Source organism: Canis lupus, chromosome 2, assembly GCF_003254725.2.
Source record: "Canis lupus dingo isolate Sandy chromosome 2, ASM325472v2, whole genome shotgun sequence".
NCBI classification, from domain to species: Eukaryota; Metazoa; Chordata; class Mammalia; order Carnivora; family Canidae; genus Canis; species Canis lupus.
In genome coordinates, this window is record NC_064244.1 from 32,902,548 (window position 1) to 32,920,645 (window position 18,098).

General features: G+C 46.6%; 1 protein-coding gene across 6 annotated transcripts in view; it reads left to right on the forward strand.

Annotated features, from left to right (window-relative positions):
* The window catches only part of DIP2C (disco interacting protein 2 homolog C), a 252,745-nt gene that overhangs the window by 149,354 nt on the left and 85,293 nt on the right, over positions 1-18,098 (forward strand). For all 6 annotated transcript variants that reach the window (XR_007406048.1, XM_049101447.1, XM_025445451.3 and 3 more), the window contains 2 exons: positions 3,291-3,382; positions 7,825-7,935. Coding sequence is in view for 5 of the 6 variants with exons in the window: in XM_049101447.1 (XP_048957404.1) it covers positions 3,291-3,382; positions 7,825-7,935 (203 nt within the window). In the remaining variant the exon portion in view is untranslated. The remainder of the gene's footprint in view (positions 1-3,290; positions 3,383-7,824; positions 7,936-18,098) is intronic.

Below are 18,098 nucleotides of genomic sequence, written 5' to 3' on the forward strand. Positions count from 1 at the left end.
CTACATTTAAAATAGGAAAAAGATTAAAGCAGTGATTTTAATTTATGGGAAAGTTAAAGTTGCTCCTATTGCTATGATCACATTAACATAACATCGCACACCTTGCCGGCTTCAGAAGGCTGCAGAAGCTCACACCGTGAGAGACCTTTATGTGTCTCTGAGCTCAGGTTAGATTTCAGAATCCTTGTATTCCATTTCAAGCTGTGTCCCCACATGGGTCCCACGGAGGGAGCATCTCACGCTGGGCTGGGGTTGGGGGCCGGGATGGGAAGGGTACAGGTTCTTCAAAGCTGGCCATTCTTCTGGTTCAACACTGGTAAAGCAATCAATATGATTGATCATATCAGCAAGAGAAAAAACAAGAACCTTATGATCCTCTCAATAGATGCAGAGAAAGCATTTGACAAAATACAGCATCCATTCCTGATCAAAACTCTTGAAAGTATAAGGATAGAGGGAACATTTCTCAGCATCTTAAAAGCCATCTACAAAAAGCCCACAGCAAATATCATTCTCAATGGGGAAACACTGGGACCCTTTCCCCTAAGATCAGGAACAAGACAGGGATGTCCACTCTCACTACTGCTATTCAGCATAGTACTAGAAGTCCTAGCCTCAGCAATCAGACAACAAAAAGAAATAAAAGGCATTCAAATTGGCAAAGAAGAAGTCAAACTTTCCCTCTTCACAGATGACATGATACTCTACATAGAAAACCCAAAAGACTCCACCCCAAGACTGCTAGAACTCTCATACAGCAATTCGGCAGTGTGGCAGGATACAAAATCAATGCCCAGAAATCAGTGGCATTTGTATGCACTAACAGTGAGACTGAAGAAAGTGAAATTAAGGAGTCAATCCCATTTAAAATTGCACCCAAAAGTATAAGATACCTAGGAATAAACCTAATCAAAGAGATAAAGGATTGTACCCTAAAAACTACAGAACACTTCTGAAAGACATTGAGGAAGACACAAAGAGATGGAAAAATATTCCATGCTCATGGATTGGAAGAATTAATATTGTGAAAATGTTAGTGCTACCCGGGGCAGTTTACACATTTCATGCAATCCCTATCAAAATACCATGGACTTTCTTCAGAGAGTTGGAACAAATCATCTTAAGATTTGTGTGGAATCAGAAAAGACCCCAAATAGCCAGGGGAATATTAAAAAAGAAAACCATAGCTGGGGGCGTCACAATGCCAGATTTCAGGTTGTACTACAAAGCTGTGGTCATCAAGACAGTGTGGTCCTGGCACAAAAACAGACACATAGATCAATGGAACAGAATAGAGAATCCAGAAGTGGACCCTGAACTTTATGGTCAACTAATATTCGACAAAACAGGAAAGACTATCCACTGGAAAAAAGACAGTCTCTTCAATAAATGGTGCTGGGAAAATTGAACATCCACGTGCAGAAGAATGAAACTAGACCACTCTCTTGCACCAGACACAAAGATAAACTCAAAATGGATGAAAGATCTAAATGTTAGACAAGATTCCATCAAAATCCTAGAGGACAACACAGGCAACACCCTTCTTGAACTTGGCCACAGCACCTTCTTGCAAGATACATCCATGAAGGCAAGAGAAACAAAAGTAAAAATGAATTATTGGGACTTCATCAAGAGAAAAAGCTTCTGCACAGCAAAAGAAACAGTCAACAAAACTACAAGACAACCTACAGAATGGGAGAAGATATTTGCAAATGACATATCAGTTAAAGGACTAGTATCCAAGATCTATAAAGAACTTATAAACTCAACAGCAAAAAACAATCCAATCATGAAATGGGCAGAAGATGTGAACAGAAATCTCACAGAGGAAGACATAGACATGGCCAACAAGCCCATGAGAAAATGCTCCGCATCACTGGCCATCAGGGAAATACAAATCAAAACCACAATGAGATACCACCTCACACCAGTGAGAATGGGACAATTAACAAGGCAGGAAACCACAAATGTTGGAGAGGATGTGGAGAAAGGGGAATCCTCTTGCACTGTTGGTGGGAATGTGACCTGGTGCAGCCACTCTGGAAAACTGTGTGGAGGTTCCTCAAAGAGTTAAAAATAGACCTGCCCTACGACCCAGTAATTGCACTGCTGGGGATTGACCCCAAAGATACAGATGCAGTGAAACGCCGGGACACCTGCACCCCGATGTTTCTAGCAGCAATGTCCACAATAGCCAAACTGTGGAAGGAGCCTCGGTGTCCATCGAAAGATGAAGGGATAAAGAAACTGTGGTCTAATGTATACAATGGAATATTCCTCAGCCATTTGAAACGACAAATACCCACCATTTGCTTTGACGTGGATGGAACTGGAGAGTATTATGCTGAGTAAAATAAGTCAATCGGAGAAGGACAAACATCATATGGTCTCATTCATTTGGGGAATATAAAAACTAGTGAAAGGGAATAAAGGGAAAGGAGAGAAAATGGGTGAAAATGTCAGTGAGAAAAAAAAAAATATCAGTGAGGGTGACAAAACATGAGAGACACCTAACTCTGGGAAACGAACAAGGGGTGGTAGAAAGGGAGGTAGGCGGGGGTTGGGGTGACTGGGTGACGGGCACTGAGGGGGGCACTTGGGAGAATGAGCACTGGGTGTTATGCTCTATGTTGGCAAATTGAACTCCAATAAAAATTTTTTTTTTTTTAAAAAGCTGGCCATTCTTCCTGATGTGGTTTTTAAAATCCTGTTACCGATCCTGCCTTGTGCTCTTTTTTTCCCCAGAGTTCAAAAGTTTAGTTCAGAATACTTACCACCATCTTTAACTCTCAGCATTCTTCTCCAAAAATCCTAAGTCCCCGAGGCTAGGAAGATTTGATGCTGAGGACTCAGGACTTGGAGAGGGAGGGGGGCCAGGCTCCACTGTGTGTCCCCAGGACCCTTTGCATTCATTGCAGTCACTTGAGCCAGGACCCCACTAACAGGTGAATCAGCAGTAATGCGCTCTTGCAATGATCCCTGCCCTACTTCACTCCCTTGAAATCTTCCCCTGGAACTTCTGTGATGATAAGTTTTCTGTGGCTTTGCTGTAGCTACTTTACATACCGAGAGTATTTGTATCAGAACCTTATTCCAGCATTGAGGCTTCTCAGATTTTATGAATCTGAGTTACTGGCTCTTATTTTTCTTCTTGCTTCCAGAGACTGAGGATAACTTGAAGGCTTACAATGAACTAGTTCTCTCTATATATATAATTTCATGTGTATGTTGATATGTAACTGGAAATGCATGTGTCCACTTACTTGTGTCTTTGTCGTTTCTGTTGATAGGCAAACTGTGGACAAGAAGTATGAAGGTTGCTTACAACATTCTGCATAAATTAGGTACAAAGCAAGAGCCTATGGTACGACCTGGAGACCGGGTAAGTCTCTTGATGTTACTACACCCGCAAATGCTTCATCCTGCATGACACAGACACCTGCAGTCGGACATTCCGAGTTCAGTGTCTCTTACCGTGAACACACTAACTCAGGCTTTGTTACATTAGCTGTGAGTCGGGATGCATGACACAAGGTGTCGTGAGCCTTCACAACTCCGTGAGCTACGCTGTAGCACTTCTCACGTTAAGAGCAAAAACCATAAAACTCTTAGAATAAACCTGGGGGGAAGCTTCATAACAGAATTTGGCAGTGATTTCTTAGATGACACCAAAACACAGGCCACGAAAATAAAAACATGAATCGGATTTCATGACAGTAACTTGAGGGTGCCACAGGACGCTATCGAGGGTGAAAGGCAGCATAGAGGATGGGAGAAAATGTGTTTACAGAGCCTGTATCTGGTACGAGATTAGTCTCCAGAATATTTAAAAAAAAAAAAAAAAAACCTACAAGTCAGCAACAACCAAAAAAAAAAAAAAGAGGATTAAAAAATGGGCAGAGGACTTGAATAGACATTTCTCCAGGGAAGTTCGGCAGATGGCCAGTAAGACCTGAAAAGATGCCTCGGGACCAGGTACCTTTCAACCACACTGAGACACCGCACCGGTTAAGCTGGCGAGGACGGAGAAATGGGAACTTCATGCTGCCAGCAGCAACCGACCCTGGTGCAGCCACTGAGGCAAACAGGACGGACAGTGGTGCGTGCCCCAGCAGTCACTACGGAATTACCTCCTGACCCGGCAATCTACACGTCTACACTGGTTCTCAGGGCAGCGTCATTCACAGAACCAGAAGGGGGTGTAACCCCAGCGTCCGTGCACAGATGAGCGGGTGAGCAATGCGGTGGCGGTGTACGCACCGGATGGCCCTGCAGTCTTAGAGAGGAAATAGTTTCTGGCGCCATTAACCATGGAGGGGCTCGAGGGTTTTATGCTACGTGAGGTGAAGCGGCCACCAGGGAGGAATATACGAGGTTCGGAGAGGGGTGGGGCAGAGGGGAGGGGAGGATAGGGGACCCAGGCTTCATCTGAGGAACGCGATACCCCAGGGCTGGTTCTGGACGGCGAGGCTGCTCAGCGGGGCGGATGTCCTTGGTGCCGCCAAGCTGTTGAGATGGTCAGCTTTGTGTTTACTACAATAGAAAGTCCATTGTAGAGTGACATCTCCCTTCGCTCTGATTTGGCGACAGTCTTGAGTGGCTTTGTTAAACGTCCTGGTGCACCGTGGCCTCCAGAGCCGCTAAGTTCTCCTACAGTAACGATGGCAAAGTGAAGCACCTCTGTTCAGCTCAGATGTTAGTAGGAATTGTGATAGAAATAAACTATGTAGGGAGGTTTTTCAGCAAAGGCTGACTTGAATTGTGTGAAGGGAACTACTTCCCTAAGTTACCCTAAACATCATTCACGTGGTTTGTACCTGGCATGTGCACATAGGTACTTTTACTAAATAAATATACATGATGATAGTAGTCAGTTGATCATAACCTTCTATTGCAATAAACAGAATTTTTTACCCTCTCAAAATGACTTTTGAATAAAATAATTTTCCCCAGGATAATGAGCGTTCAGTCTTTGACATAAACCTTTATAGACATTTTTCACGTGGGTGACCTTATTAACATAGTTTGGGCTTTTAAGAAGGCATTTATGTGCCTCCACTGAATGGGGTTTGAGATGTGTAGCGGGAGCTTCAGAAGGTACAGAGGTGCGCAATGTGGAGCCTGCCTTCTAGGAGCTGGAGGTACTAAAACGTGCACACATTATTGATAATTAGCTTTTGTATAAATTGGAACATGATGAAGGTCTCAGAAGTGGTGAGAGCCTGAGATGCACTGTCGGGGGGGGGGGGGGCGGACAGAGCTTCCTCATTTGGGAGGAGCACGTGCGCCCCGAGGAGTCTCTTGTGAGCTATGGGCCAGCGGCCGACTGGCGTTGAGAAGGAGCCAGGGCACGCAGAGAAGGAGGGATCGCTCTAAGGAGCACGACCCTCATGGACGCTGGGGTGGCCTACGCCTCCTGCCAGGTGGGTGCCTCCACGCCCTGGGTGGGGGTTAGGTCCAGACCCATGTCAGAAATATGCGGAGAATTATGTGGAGGGGAGCTGTGTTGTGCACGGCTCAGGAATCACCGCGGAGGCACCAGTAAGACAGACGTGTGACTGGTTCTGACGTGGAAGGAAGACATCATGAGAAGAGTGAGCCAAGCACAGACTTCCTTTCCTGAAGCTGCAAAACAATAGCAAACACTTTGTTCTTATTCTGAGTCTTCAGGTGTTTGACCCTTTCTGTCCACCACTTTGATGATGTCAGGAGCAGAATCATGCACGAATTTATATTCAGCTCTTACTGCCTTCACATTGGCACATGCCATCCCGTCCTATTGCCACAGCCCTGCGGGGCGTCCCTAACGCGGCGTCACGAGTGGGGCCGCGCGGACAGAGCGGGGCAGTTCTGGATCTCAGGTCCGGGTGAGCCTCCACCAGCAGCGCCGGGCCGGCAGCCAGCCCCGGGCTCGGAGGCAGACGGGCTGGTCCGCAGCGTCCCCACCGTGCAGTCGGGTGTCGGACCTGGAACAGACGCTGGGGGAAGCCAGCGAGTCTGTACTGACCTGATCCCACAGGAACAGGGGCAGCCCTCCGCTCCGGGTGGAAGTTCGGCATCTTCCGTGATTTGACTGCAGTTTGGATGACTCCCTGTCACGTGTGGGTGCTTCAGGGAAGGAGATCTGGGCAGCGGCTCGCTGCGAGCCTCCAAGTACTTACCTGATGGCAGCTTTGCCAGATCCAGGTCTACACACGCGCTGTGGACGCGGCTGCCGTTGACGCAACACATTTCGGGCTATTCTAAACCTCAGGTGGTTCTTTACAATAACTGCTGTGGTTCATACACACAGACGTACAAGTAAATCCTCGGCTCCTCTGGAGGATCCTGCTCGTGGCTGCCTGGCCTCTGGCTGGGACGGAATAAGGATTAGCACAACCGTACATACTCCTCAGGCTCTCTCAAGCACGGTCCCTCAGAATGGCCTTTCCTGGCCTGAGGGGTGACTGATCTATGACTCGCTGACTTCAGTCAACCACAGGAATGCCGTTTAGAAAGAAAACCTTCATTTAATCCCAAGCTTAATTTGTTTCCACCCGCCGTCCAACGAGGCCAAGTTTAAGATGCGGCACGTCCTGTCCTCAGGTGCCGTCTGAATCCATTCGTGCCTGTTTGTTTATTGAAATAGGGAGATAGAGTCCTACTCACTGTCCATGGCAAAACTAATAACGTCTAGTAGGACGGTATTCGAGAAAAAACTGGTAAAGTTCCTGAGTGAGGCAACGCAGAAGTGACCTGTGCACATTAAGTCACGGGAGCCGCGAGCTCCTGAGCACACGGTGACCTCGTCCAGGGCCGCGGGGAGGGAGCGCGCAGACACCGGACGGCTGCGCATCGCCCAAGGACAGAACGTGAGGCCGCTCCCCGAGGGGCCGCAGTAGGGCCAGCGAGTTGGGGCGCATTGATGAGCCGGCCCGCAACCCCAGGGAGCCCCACGTGAGCCACACCGGGTGACCTGCTTGTAGGCAGTAGGCGCCCACATACAGGGAAGTTCTGACAAATTTGCATAACACGTTAAATGTGGCAATAAAAATAATTCACGTGAAGCCTTTGCATAACTGGGAGTTAATGCTGTCAGATGTGTTTAAATTCATCCTGGTTTTAGGGCGCGTGTGGAAACAGGTGAGTAGGCAAGGGGCAGGAGAGCTTGACGCAGGGGCACAGTTCATGCCATCCTCCGGAAGACTCATTCATCACGAAAATGCCCTCGGGGCTGTCGGGAGACATCCTAAAAGTCACGTGATCCGTGGGACCCTAGATTGACCCAGCTTTTATAGCCCGTGCTTACTGGGCGCTTCGTCCCCGAGGCCCCTGGGAGGCCGTGGGCGGAGGGGGAGCAGATGTCCCTGACGCCCTCCAAGGGGCCGCGGGTGTCACCCTGTGCCAGGCTCGCCTGGCCCTCCCCGCCCCCTCAGGTGCCCTTGCCTACAACACTGGGATGCGGGGAGGCAAACGAAGCTCAGGGGCAGGGCGTCCCGTGGGGTCAGGCGAGGTCAGGCTGGGGGCCGCGTGGACACACGAGGAGGCGCCCGCGGAGCACGTGCACACGGCCGTGGCTCACGGATGCGTGAGGGTGCACGACAGGACGCATGCCGACCGCCTGGGTGGCTGTGCCCTGGGCAGGGTCTCGGGGGACCGGCCGCGACGTGGCTGGCTTCGAACGTCAAAGGGAAGTACGTGAAATTGGTTAAAATACATCTGCCCCAAAAGAGCCAGTGGCGCGCCTGCCATGCAGGCTCTGCCCTCGCTGCCCTCGCTGGGAACGGCCTGCTGCGTGGGTTGCACCCCCTCGGTCCTGGGGCTGACCCCTGTGTGTGCCCGCAGGTGGCGCTGGTGTTCCCCAACAACGACCCCGCCGCCTCCATGGTGGCGTTCTACGGCTGCCTGCTGGCCGAGGTGGTCCCCGTGCCCATCGAAGTGCCGCTCACGAGAAAGGTAAGGAGCGATGCAGCCCACAGGTCGGGTGCCCGGGCTTGGGAAGCCTCGGCGGCTGCGTGTGGCCCAACAGGCTCAGGGTGTTGCGGGTTCTGGGGCTCCGTTGGCGTCGGCCGGACGGGCAGGGGCACAGTTGCTGAGGGCCCGGCGGCTACTCAGGTGCAGCCTCTGTGCCCCGGTACCGCGCCGACGGCCGTGCCAGGCAGTGGCACAGGAAGGTGCCGAGCTCACCCCCCCCCCCCCGCCCCCGGTCACCCCACGCCAAGCGCTACTCCGGAAGGATTCCCTCCCGGGAAAGGCCCGAGAACTGGCTGAGCAGCTCCCTCGTGTAAGGGGAGGGGGCAGGAGAGGCAGAGGCGCCCGCTGGCCCAACGGCCCACATGTGGCAGGGATCTCAGAGATTAGGAGCATTCTCCCGGGGTGAGGGGTCCACGCCCAAAGTCAGGTACTCCAGCTTGGAGCCTGCGTCCGACTGTGAGCCCCCAAAACATGGGGCTTGTACCCAGCACACCCATGGAGCTCATACTCAACTCACTCGCCCCAGGGCCCCATGCAGCAGGAACGGCTCGAAAGGGGATTACGCTGTGTGTGAAGAACCCCTTTGCTAATCTTAGAGCGTCTCCCAGGGGCAGGGGCCTGTGGGGACTGTGGGGACAGAGGCACTGACAAGCGCCGCTTTTGTGCTTTGCTTCTACTTTGCCACTGCTGCTCTGCTGAAGCCACGGACTGTGCCCCAGCCCCCGTTCACTCCCGCTGCAGCGCTGGAGCCAGTGGGCACGCCACAGCCCCACTCTCCTGCCGCCTTGCTAAAGCCGGCAGGTGCCCACAGACCGCACAGGGAACACCCATGCGTGCCTGGCTCTGGTAGCCAGGGGGCTTGCATACCTGGGCCCCACAGGACCCTACCACTTGGAGAGAGTTCTTGACAGATGGCTATGCAGGGCACACACAGGCAGCACACAAAACATGCCCAGTGTGTATGTGATGAAAGCCTATTCACTTGTCCTGGGGCTGCAGCCTGAGGCACAGGCTTCGGGTTTCCCACACATTTGGAGATGACGGAGGTGCTCTCAGGGAACACAGATGAGGGCCAACTTTGCCCTCTCCCTTAATCTTGGTACAGCTCACTGGCACCTCCCAGACGGGACTTACACACTCATCTGGAGCCCTGATGTTTGTAACTCTAGCCCAGGAGACACCTCCAGACATCCTGGTGTGGAGGCCAGTAGGGTTTATGATTGTGGTCCCGCAGGACTGTATATATCTGCATACATTGAAAGCTGCCAGAGAGCCTGGCTCCAGTCAGACTGAAACTTGGTGCTTGGTGGGATTCCTCCCTTTGGAACACAGAGGCATCTTGGCACACCCTCAACAATGGGAATGTGTCTGGAATAAATCTGGCTGCTTAGACAATCAGAGAAGTTCAAGAGACAAGCAAGGGCAGGACTGCATGAGAAGGTTCATCACCTACACAGACCACTCCTTCTAGCCTGGGAGAGGTGGCTGCTCCACTTAATACAGAGAATCAGGGCAGCCCAGGTGGCTCAGCGGTTTAGCTCTGCCTTCAGCCTAGGGCGTGATCCTGCAGACCCAGGATCGAGTCCCATGTCGGGCTCCCTGCATGGAGCCTGCTTCTCCCTCTGCCTGTGTCTCTGCCTCTGTTTCTCTCTCTCTCTCATGAATAAATACAATCTTAAAAAAAAAAATACAGAGAGTCAAACAAAACGAAGAAACAAAGGAATCTGTTCAAGAATAAGGAACAAGATGAAACCTTAGTGAAGTGGAAATAAATAATTTACCTGATAAGTAATTCAAAGTAAGGGTCACAGAGACACTCACTGAACTGCAGAGAAGAATGGATAAACACAGAACTTCAACATGGAAAGAGAAAACAGAAGGGAATGCCAAACAGAAGTCCCAGAGCTTTAGGAATATTACAACTGAACTGAAGGATGCCCTGGGAAGTTCCCACTGGATGAAGCAGAAGAAAGTGTCAACAATCAAGAAGACCGCACAGTAGACCTCACACAGAGCAGCAAAAGGAAACAAAGACAATTTAAGTTTTAATCTGTCAGACATCAGGTGGAACAGCGTTCACATTAGGAAGTCTCAGAAGGAGAGGAAAGAAAGGGGCAGAAAGTGTAAGTGAAGAAATAATAGTAGAAACATCCCTAACCTATGGAAAGAAACAGACATCCAGGTCCAGGGAGCCTGGAGAGCTGACAATAGGATGAACCCAAAGAGTTCACAGCAAGACACATTATAGTTAAAATGTCAAACATTAATGAGCGAATGATTCTGAAAAGTGGCAGGAGAAAAACAACTTGCTACATACATACAAGGAAATCACTAAGACGATCAGCAGATTTTTCAGCAGACACCTTGCAGGCCAGGAGGGAGCCACAGGGTATATTCCATATGCTGAAAAGAGCGTGGAGTATCCACCAAGGATACTCTGGCCAGCAGGGCTGTCATTCAGAATTCAGGAGCGTTAGTTTTCCAGACAAGCACAACCTGATGGAGTTCATCGCCACTAAACAGGCCGTTTGAGAAATGTTAAGGACTTCTGTAAACTAAAAAGACAGGGCATTGATTTGTAACAATAAAATAAATGCGAGTATAAACCTCACTGGTAAAGGTCGATGTAAAGTAAAGGTAATGGATTACTTATAGAACTGGAATAAAAAGACAAAAACAGTAAAAATCATGAAAATTACAGTACTTAGGGGATACACAAAGTAAAATGATGTACTATGAAAATATTAAGTATGGGAGGGCAGGTAAAAACTCAGAATATGTTTAAACTTAAGTTGCTATCAAATTAAAGTAGGCTGAGTATATCTATCTATCTATCTATATATATATATACACATACACGTAACACACACACGTACATGTATTAAATGTACATGTGCGCGTGTCTACAGGCTGTTGTTCTATGTGAGCCTTATGGTGACCAAAAAGCAAACACCTCTGGTAGAGACAAAAATGAAAGGGAAAGGAATCTAAGTGTAACACTAAAGAAAGCCATTAATCACAAAGGAAAAAAGGAAGGAAAGAAGAGAAAGGCCCTACTGAAAAACAGAAAACAATAAACAAAACAGCAATAGGTATCTACTTATCAATAATTGCTTCAAATGTAGAATGACTAAATTCTCTAATCAAAAGACATAGAGTGAGTCAATGGGAAAAAAAGCAAGAGCAATCTGTGCTGCCTATGAGAGACTTCAGATGTAAGGACACACAGACGCTGAAAGCGAAGGGAGGCAGAAAGGTATTCCTGGACGTGGAGATGAAAGAGTAGCTGTAGTTACATCAGACAAGGTAGACTTCACAACAGACTATTAATGGGAGACAGAGGGGGATTACATAACGATAACGGGATCAGTCCACAGAGAAGACATGACATTTGTAAACATTTATGTACCCAGCACAGGAGCACCTGCACATATACACAAATAGTAGTAGATCTAAGGGGAGAAATGCCATACAGCAGGAGTAGGGGTCCTACACCAATGGTTAATTTATGTGGAACGCTCCATCCATAAGCAACAGATGCACATTCTTCTCAAGGGCATTTGGAATGTTCTCCAGGATAGACCCCATGTTAGGCCACAAAGCAAGTCCCAGTAAATTTAAGAAGAATGAAATGACATCAAGCATCTTTTCTGGCTCACAGTGGTATGAAACTAGAAATCACTTACATGAAGACAATTAGAAATATGGGGAGATTAAGCAACATACTACTGAGCAACCCAGTGGATCCAACCCAGTGGATTTTCCAAGGAAATCAAAGGAAAAGCGAGAAAAACAGCTTGAGACTAATTTAAACAAAAATAGAACATACGAAATCTATAAATTCAGCAGCAGTGGTTCTAATTGTGAGCTTCAAGGAACTAGAAAAAGAGCAAATGAAGCCCAGAGTTAGTAGAATAAAGGAACAAAGATCATTGTGGGAATAAATGAAACAGAGACCATAGAGAATATAGGGGGGAAAATCAGTGATACCAAGAAGCTGGTTCTTTCAAAAGATAAGAAAGAGTAGTGGGACTTTTAGCTAGACTCGGCAGGAGAACAAGAACAGGACTCAGATATCAGAAATGAAACAGTTACAGCCACAGAAAGACAAAGAGCTATAGGAGACTACTAAGAACTATATGCCAACTACTTAGACCCCTTGAATTAGATAAATTCCTATATACATGCACTCTTCCAATGCTGAATGATGAAGAAGTAGACTATCTGAATACCGGTCAGTAGTAAGGAGATTGATTAAAAACCTCCAGCAAACAGAAGTCTAGACCAGATGTCTTCACTGGTGAATTTCACCAAACATTCAAAAAGATGTAATATCCATCCTTCTCAAACCCTTCCAAAATATTGAGAGGAAGGGAAGCTTCCAAACTCCTGTTACGAGGCAGCATTACTGTGATACCAATAGCAGACAAGGATGCCATAAGAAAATAAAATTACAGGCCAATATCCCTGATGAACTTAGATGCAGAAATCCTCAACAAAATACTAGCAAATGGAATTCAATAATACATTAAAAGGACCATATTCCATTATTTAGTGGGATTTATTTCATTTATTTCAGGGATGCACGGGTAGGCCAACGTTCATGAATCAGTCAATGTGATACACTACATTAACAACATGAAGGATAATCATATGCTCATGGATGCAGAAAAAACATTCACAACATTCAAATGTTATTTTTTAAGTTTTTATTTAAATTCCAGCTAGTTAACATGCAGAGTTATATTACTTTCAGGTGTGCAGTATAGTGATTTAACAATTCCATACGACGTCGGTACTTACAAAGCAAGTACACTCCTTAATCCCCATCACCTAACTCCTCCTACCCCCAAACCCCTCCCCTCTGATAACCATCAGTTCTCTATAGTGAAGAGGCCATTTCTTGGTTCGCCTTTTTCTTTTCCTTCTTTGCTCATTTGTTGTGTTTCTTAAATTCTATGTATGATTGAAATTGCATGGTATTTGTCTTTCTCTGACTTACTACACTTAGCATCATACTCTCTAGCTCCATTCATGTCATTGCAAATGGCAAGACTTCATTCTTTTTGATGACTGAGCAACATCCCAGTGGGTGTGTGTGTGAGAGAGAGAGAGACACACACACACACACACACACCACATCTTCTTTATCCATTTATCAGTCGATGGACATTTGGGCTGTTTCCATAAGTTGGCTTTTGTGGATAATGCATGTATACCTTTTAATTAGTATTTTTGTATCTTTGAGGGGTAAATATTTAATAGTGCAGTCGCTGGGTCATAGGTAGCTCTATTTTAATTTGTTGAGGACCCTCCACACTGTTCTCCAGAGTGGCTGCACCAGTGTGTGTTCCCACCAGCAGCGCATGAGGGCTCCCCTTTCTCCACATCCTCCCAACACCTGTTGTTTCCTGTGTTGTTGATGTTAGCCATTCTGACAGGTGTGAGGTGATAGCTCATTGCGGTTTTGATCTGCGTTTCCCTGATGATGAGTGATGCGGAGCATCTTTTCATGGGTCATTGACCATCTGTATGTCCTCTTTGGAGAAATGTCTATTTGTCAGCATTCATTGTTGATAAAAAAAAAAAAAAAAAAAAAAAACTCGGCAAAGTGAGCATAGAGGGAATATACTTCAAATTAATAAAGGCCATGCATGACAAGCCCACAGTTAACTTTTTACTCACTTGTGAAAGGCTGGAAATTTTTCTTCTTGCCAATTCTACTCACCATAGTATTGGAAGTCTTAGCCAGAGCTGCTAGGCAAGAAAAAGATGTAAAAGGCATCCAGATCATTAAGGAAGAGGTAAAACTATCTCTGAGGAGATGACATGATTTTATATATAGACAATTCCACAAAAAAACTATTCAAATTATTCACTGAACTGAGTAAAGTTGCAGGGCAGTAAATCAACATGTAAAAATTGGTTACATGTCTAAACATTAACAGTGAACTATCAGAGAAATTAAGAAACAATTCCATCAATAGTTATATCAAAAAATAAAATACTTAGGGATAAATTTAACCAAAGAGATGAAAGACCTCTGAAAATCATAAGACGTTGATGAAAAAATTGAGGAAGACACAAATAAATGGAAGTATATTCCATGCTTATGGATTAGGAGAAATAATATTGTTAAAATGTCCATATTACCCAAAACATCTTACAGATTCAGTGCAGGCCCTATTAAAATTCCAGTGGCACCATTCACAGAAGTAGAACAAACATTCCAAAAACTTGTAGGGAACCATGGAAAACTCCAAATAGCCAAAGCAACCTAGAGTAAGAAGAGCAAAGTTGGGGACACTGGCTCTGAGTTCAAGCGACATTACAAAGCTATAGCAATTAACACAGTATGTTATTATCCAGAAACAGACACATAGGTCAGTGGAATATAATAGTCCAGAGATAAACCCACACATATATCACCAATTAATTTAGGTTCATTAAGTTAAAAGATTCACGAATACATAATGGAGAAAGGACAGTCTCTAATAAATGACGTTAGGGAAACTGGATAGCCACATGCAAAAGAATTAAACTATCTTAGACCTCTATCTTACCCAGTACAGAAAATTTCACTCAAAATTAATTAAAGACTTGAAGACCTGAAGCCATAAACTCGTGGAAGAAAACATAGGCAGTGAGCTCCTTAACATCAGTCTTGGTGATGATTTTTTGGATTGGACACCAAAGGCAAAGGTAACAGAAGCAAAACAAAACAAATGGGACGTCAAACTCAAAAGCTTCACAGCAAAGGAAACCAGCACAATGAAAAGGCAAATTCCATTCCTACTGACTGGGAGAAGATGCTTGCAAATTGTGTCTCTGGTAAGGCATACTATCTGAAATACGTGTAGAAATCATACCACTCAATAGCAAAAGACACATCCAATTAAAAAGAGGGAGAGGGGATCCCTGGGTGGCGCAGCGGTTTAACACCTGCCTTTGGCCCAGGGCGTGATCCTGGAGACCCGGGATCGAGTCCCACGTCGGGCTCCCGGTGCATGGAGCCTGCTTCTCCCTCTGCCTCTCTCTCTCTCTCTGTGTGTGACTATCATAAATAAATAAAAATTTAAAAAAAAAGAGGGAGAATGCCTGAATAGACATTTTTCTAAGGGAGATAGGGGGCCAATAGACACAAAGATGTTCAATATCACTAATCATCATGGAAATGTAAATTAAAACCACAATGAGATATCACTTCATACCTTTTAAAATGGCTAATATCAAAAAGACAAATGGCAAGTATTTAGCAAGGATGTAGAGAAAAGGGAACCCTTGTGCACTGTTCGTGGGAATGTAGACTGGTGCAGCCCCTGTGGAAACCAGATGAAGGTTCCTCAAAAAATTAAAAATAGAACTACCTTACAATCCAGCAGCTACACTAGGTATTTTTCTAAACAAAAACACTAATTCAAAAAGATACATACACCCTTATGTTCACCGCAGCATTATTTACAATAGTCAAGATATGGGAACTACCTAAGTGTCCACCAATGGATGAATGGAAAAAGAAGAGGTGCTATATACATGTAATGTAATATTACTTGGACATAAAAAAAGAATGAAGTCTTGCCATTTGCAATGACATGGAGAGACCTTGAAGTGCTAAGTGAAAGAAGTCAGAGAAAGACAAACACCATATGATTGCTCTTAAATATGGGCTCCAAACAGACACAACTCATAGATAGGACAGATTCGGTGGTTGCCAGTGGTGGTGGTTGTGGGGTAGGTGAAATGGCTGGAGGGGGTGGACAGCTACCCCCTCCAGCTACAAATAAATAAGTCATGGGGACACAGTGTACGTAGTGATAGTGTGCTGCACATTCGAAAGTTGCCAAGAGAGTAAATCTTTAAAGTTCTTTTCTTTTGTAGTGATTTTGCAGTGTATACAGATACTGAATCATTGTTTTACCTCTGAAATTAATAGACTATTGTATGTCAATTATACCTTAATTTAAAAAAAAAACATTGAGCTTGGTAATGTGTCAGTAACTAAGTCTTAGAATATCTCATTCCTCAGTGTCTTTACACTAGAAATCTGAATAAATGATACATATTTTTTTATTTTGGGGGCTGTTGGTTGTGGCTTATGTTTCTGTGTTTGGACATGATGGAGTCCCTTGTTCACCTACAATTTACTAGATGTACATCTACATCTTGCCGTTGTAGTGTGGTCAAGTATAAGAAACTTAAGTTGTACATATCCCCCATATCAGTGTAAGTTTTTCCATCCACGTGAATGACGTTCCATAGGAAAGTAGACCCGAGACATCCAGGAAGAGACAAGGGGAGGAGACTCTACTAGGGCTGACATTGATGATCCCTGAGGACCCACGGTCTGATGTCCACAAGGGACGGTCCCCTCAGTCACTGTTACATTCTGCATGATGCCCTTGGACTCTGCACTGGGTTGATCTCACCGTCATTCAGCACATTGTCCTGCACAAACTGTGGGATGACGCTCCTAGCTCCAACATGTCGTGGTTTACATGTGCCCCAGGTTCAGAGTTTCTGGAGAATTTTCCAGATGTCCTGTGGCTGCTCTGATACTAAATGGGGTTATTCACCTTCCGGCGCCTTAGGGATGCCTCAGAGCCCCTTGACGGCACATGTGTACATTTCAAACTCTGCTCCTTAGAATGAAAAGAGAGAATGTGAAGTCCACTTAGAAAATGAAGAGGATGGTTGCTGGTTTGGTTTCCTGGTTACAAATCCTGGGAGTTGCCTCCTTGAACTCTTGGGCGGACATCAGTGTCCAGCAGGGCAGCTCAGCTGGTGGCCGCTGACCTCAGAGCTGCCTTCAGTGGCCTGATTCTTCACGTGTTGGCTGCCAGCACTCGAGGTGTGCGGTAGACACCCCGCAAGGTGCTTCCTCCAATCCCGAGTCCTGCGATCTTCACGGCTGAGAAGCGTGGAGGAGCTTGGGGATTGAATGGAGAGCCACGCTGTTTTAGGTGATTCTTTGTTGCTGTGGTCAATTCTACTACAGTTCACCTGAAAACCTTCTCGGGGACTTACGATGCTCCTCTTCCCTTGATGTTAAGTTCAGTGGGTTGAAGCCCTTTGGAAATGCAAAGGGCTGGTTACCTTAAGTCAGGGCTCGAGGCCCTCTGAGATCTGTAGTCAGTAGCATCAAAAGGATAACCTGGAAAGGCCAGAGCCTGGTGTCTCCAGAGCAGGGCTGGTTCGCACAGGAAACCACTTGAGCCGGGAGGCACGTACCTCTGCCCTTGTGTCACCTGACACCATAGGCACATCCTTTCAAACATCACTGATGCAAACATGCAAAAAACCCAGTTTGGCCGCCACTTAACACTTCTCAATGCTTTGAAATAATGAGGTTAAGTATCCTTTGGACGTTTGACATACATGTAAGCTGTTCATTTTAATTGTAGTGGACACCCTTAGAATCGTGTGAATGTGACTTCAGTAATAACGGATGGGAGGAGAGGTATGTTGTCATTGCCTCTGCTGTCCACTGGTCCCCAACAGCCCCCTTTGCTGAGGAGAACCTTTAGCGGCCACCCTGGTGGTTCAGTGAGGTCAGTGCAGGTGTGTGCAGGGGAGTGGACTCTCACCTGTGCCTTGTTGGCCCTGCCGGCACTTGACTGAGGCAGCTAGGCTGTGGCCTTCCAGGTGGTGTGCTCATGACTCCCCAGCCCACGCAGGCCCTCTGATTATCAGCCTGTACCACCTGCAGACCGTTTTCTTATGAAAACAGAATGGAGAGATGACTTTGTCTTAATGAAGCCAGAAGCTGAGCGTCCGTCCTCAGGCTCATGACTCTAGAACATGACCTTTGTGTCTGGAAAACTCCTTTTTTATTTTTATTTTAAGATTTTATTCATAGACACAGAGAGAGAGAGGCAGAGACACAGGCAGAGGGAGAAGCAGGCTCCATGCAGGGAGCCCGATGTGGGACTCGATCCCGAGTCCCCAGGATCACACCCCAGGCTGCAGGCGGCGCCAAACCGCTGCGCCACCGGGGCTGCCCTGGAAGACTCATTTTTAAACAGCAGAATCCACTGGCTCTGTGCTGTTCAGAATGGGGCAAGATGTGCCCGTAGGTGCCAGTGAGGGAGGCCGTGAGCGTCTCCTCTGCCTCCTGCTTCTGTGCCCACTGGATGTGCCACAGAGGC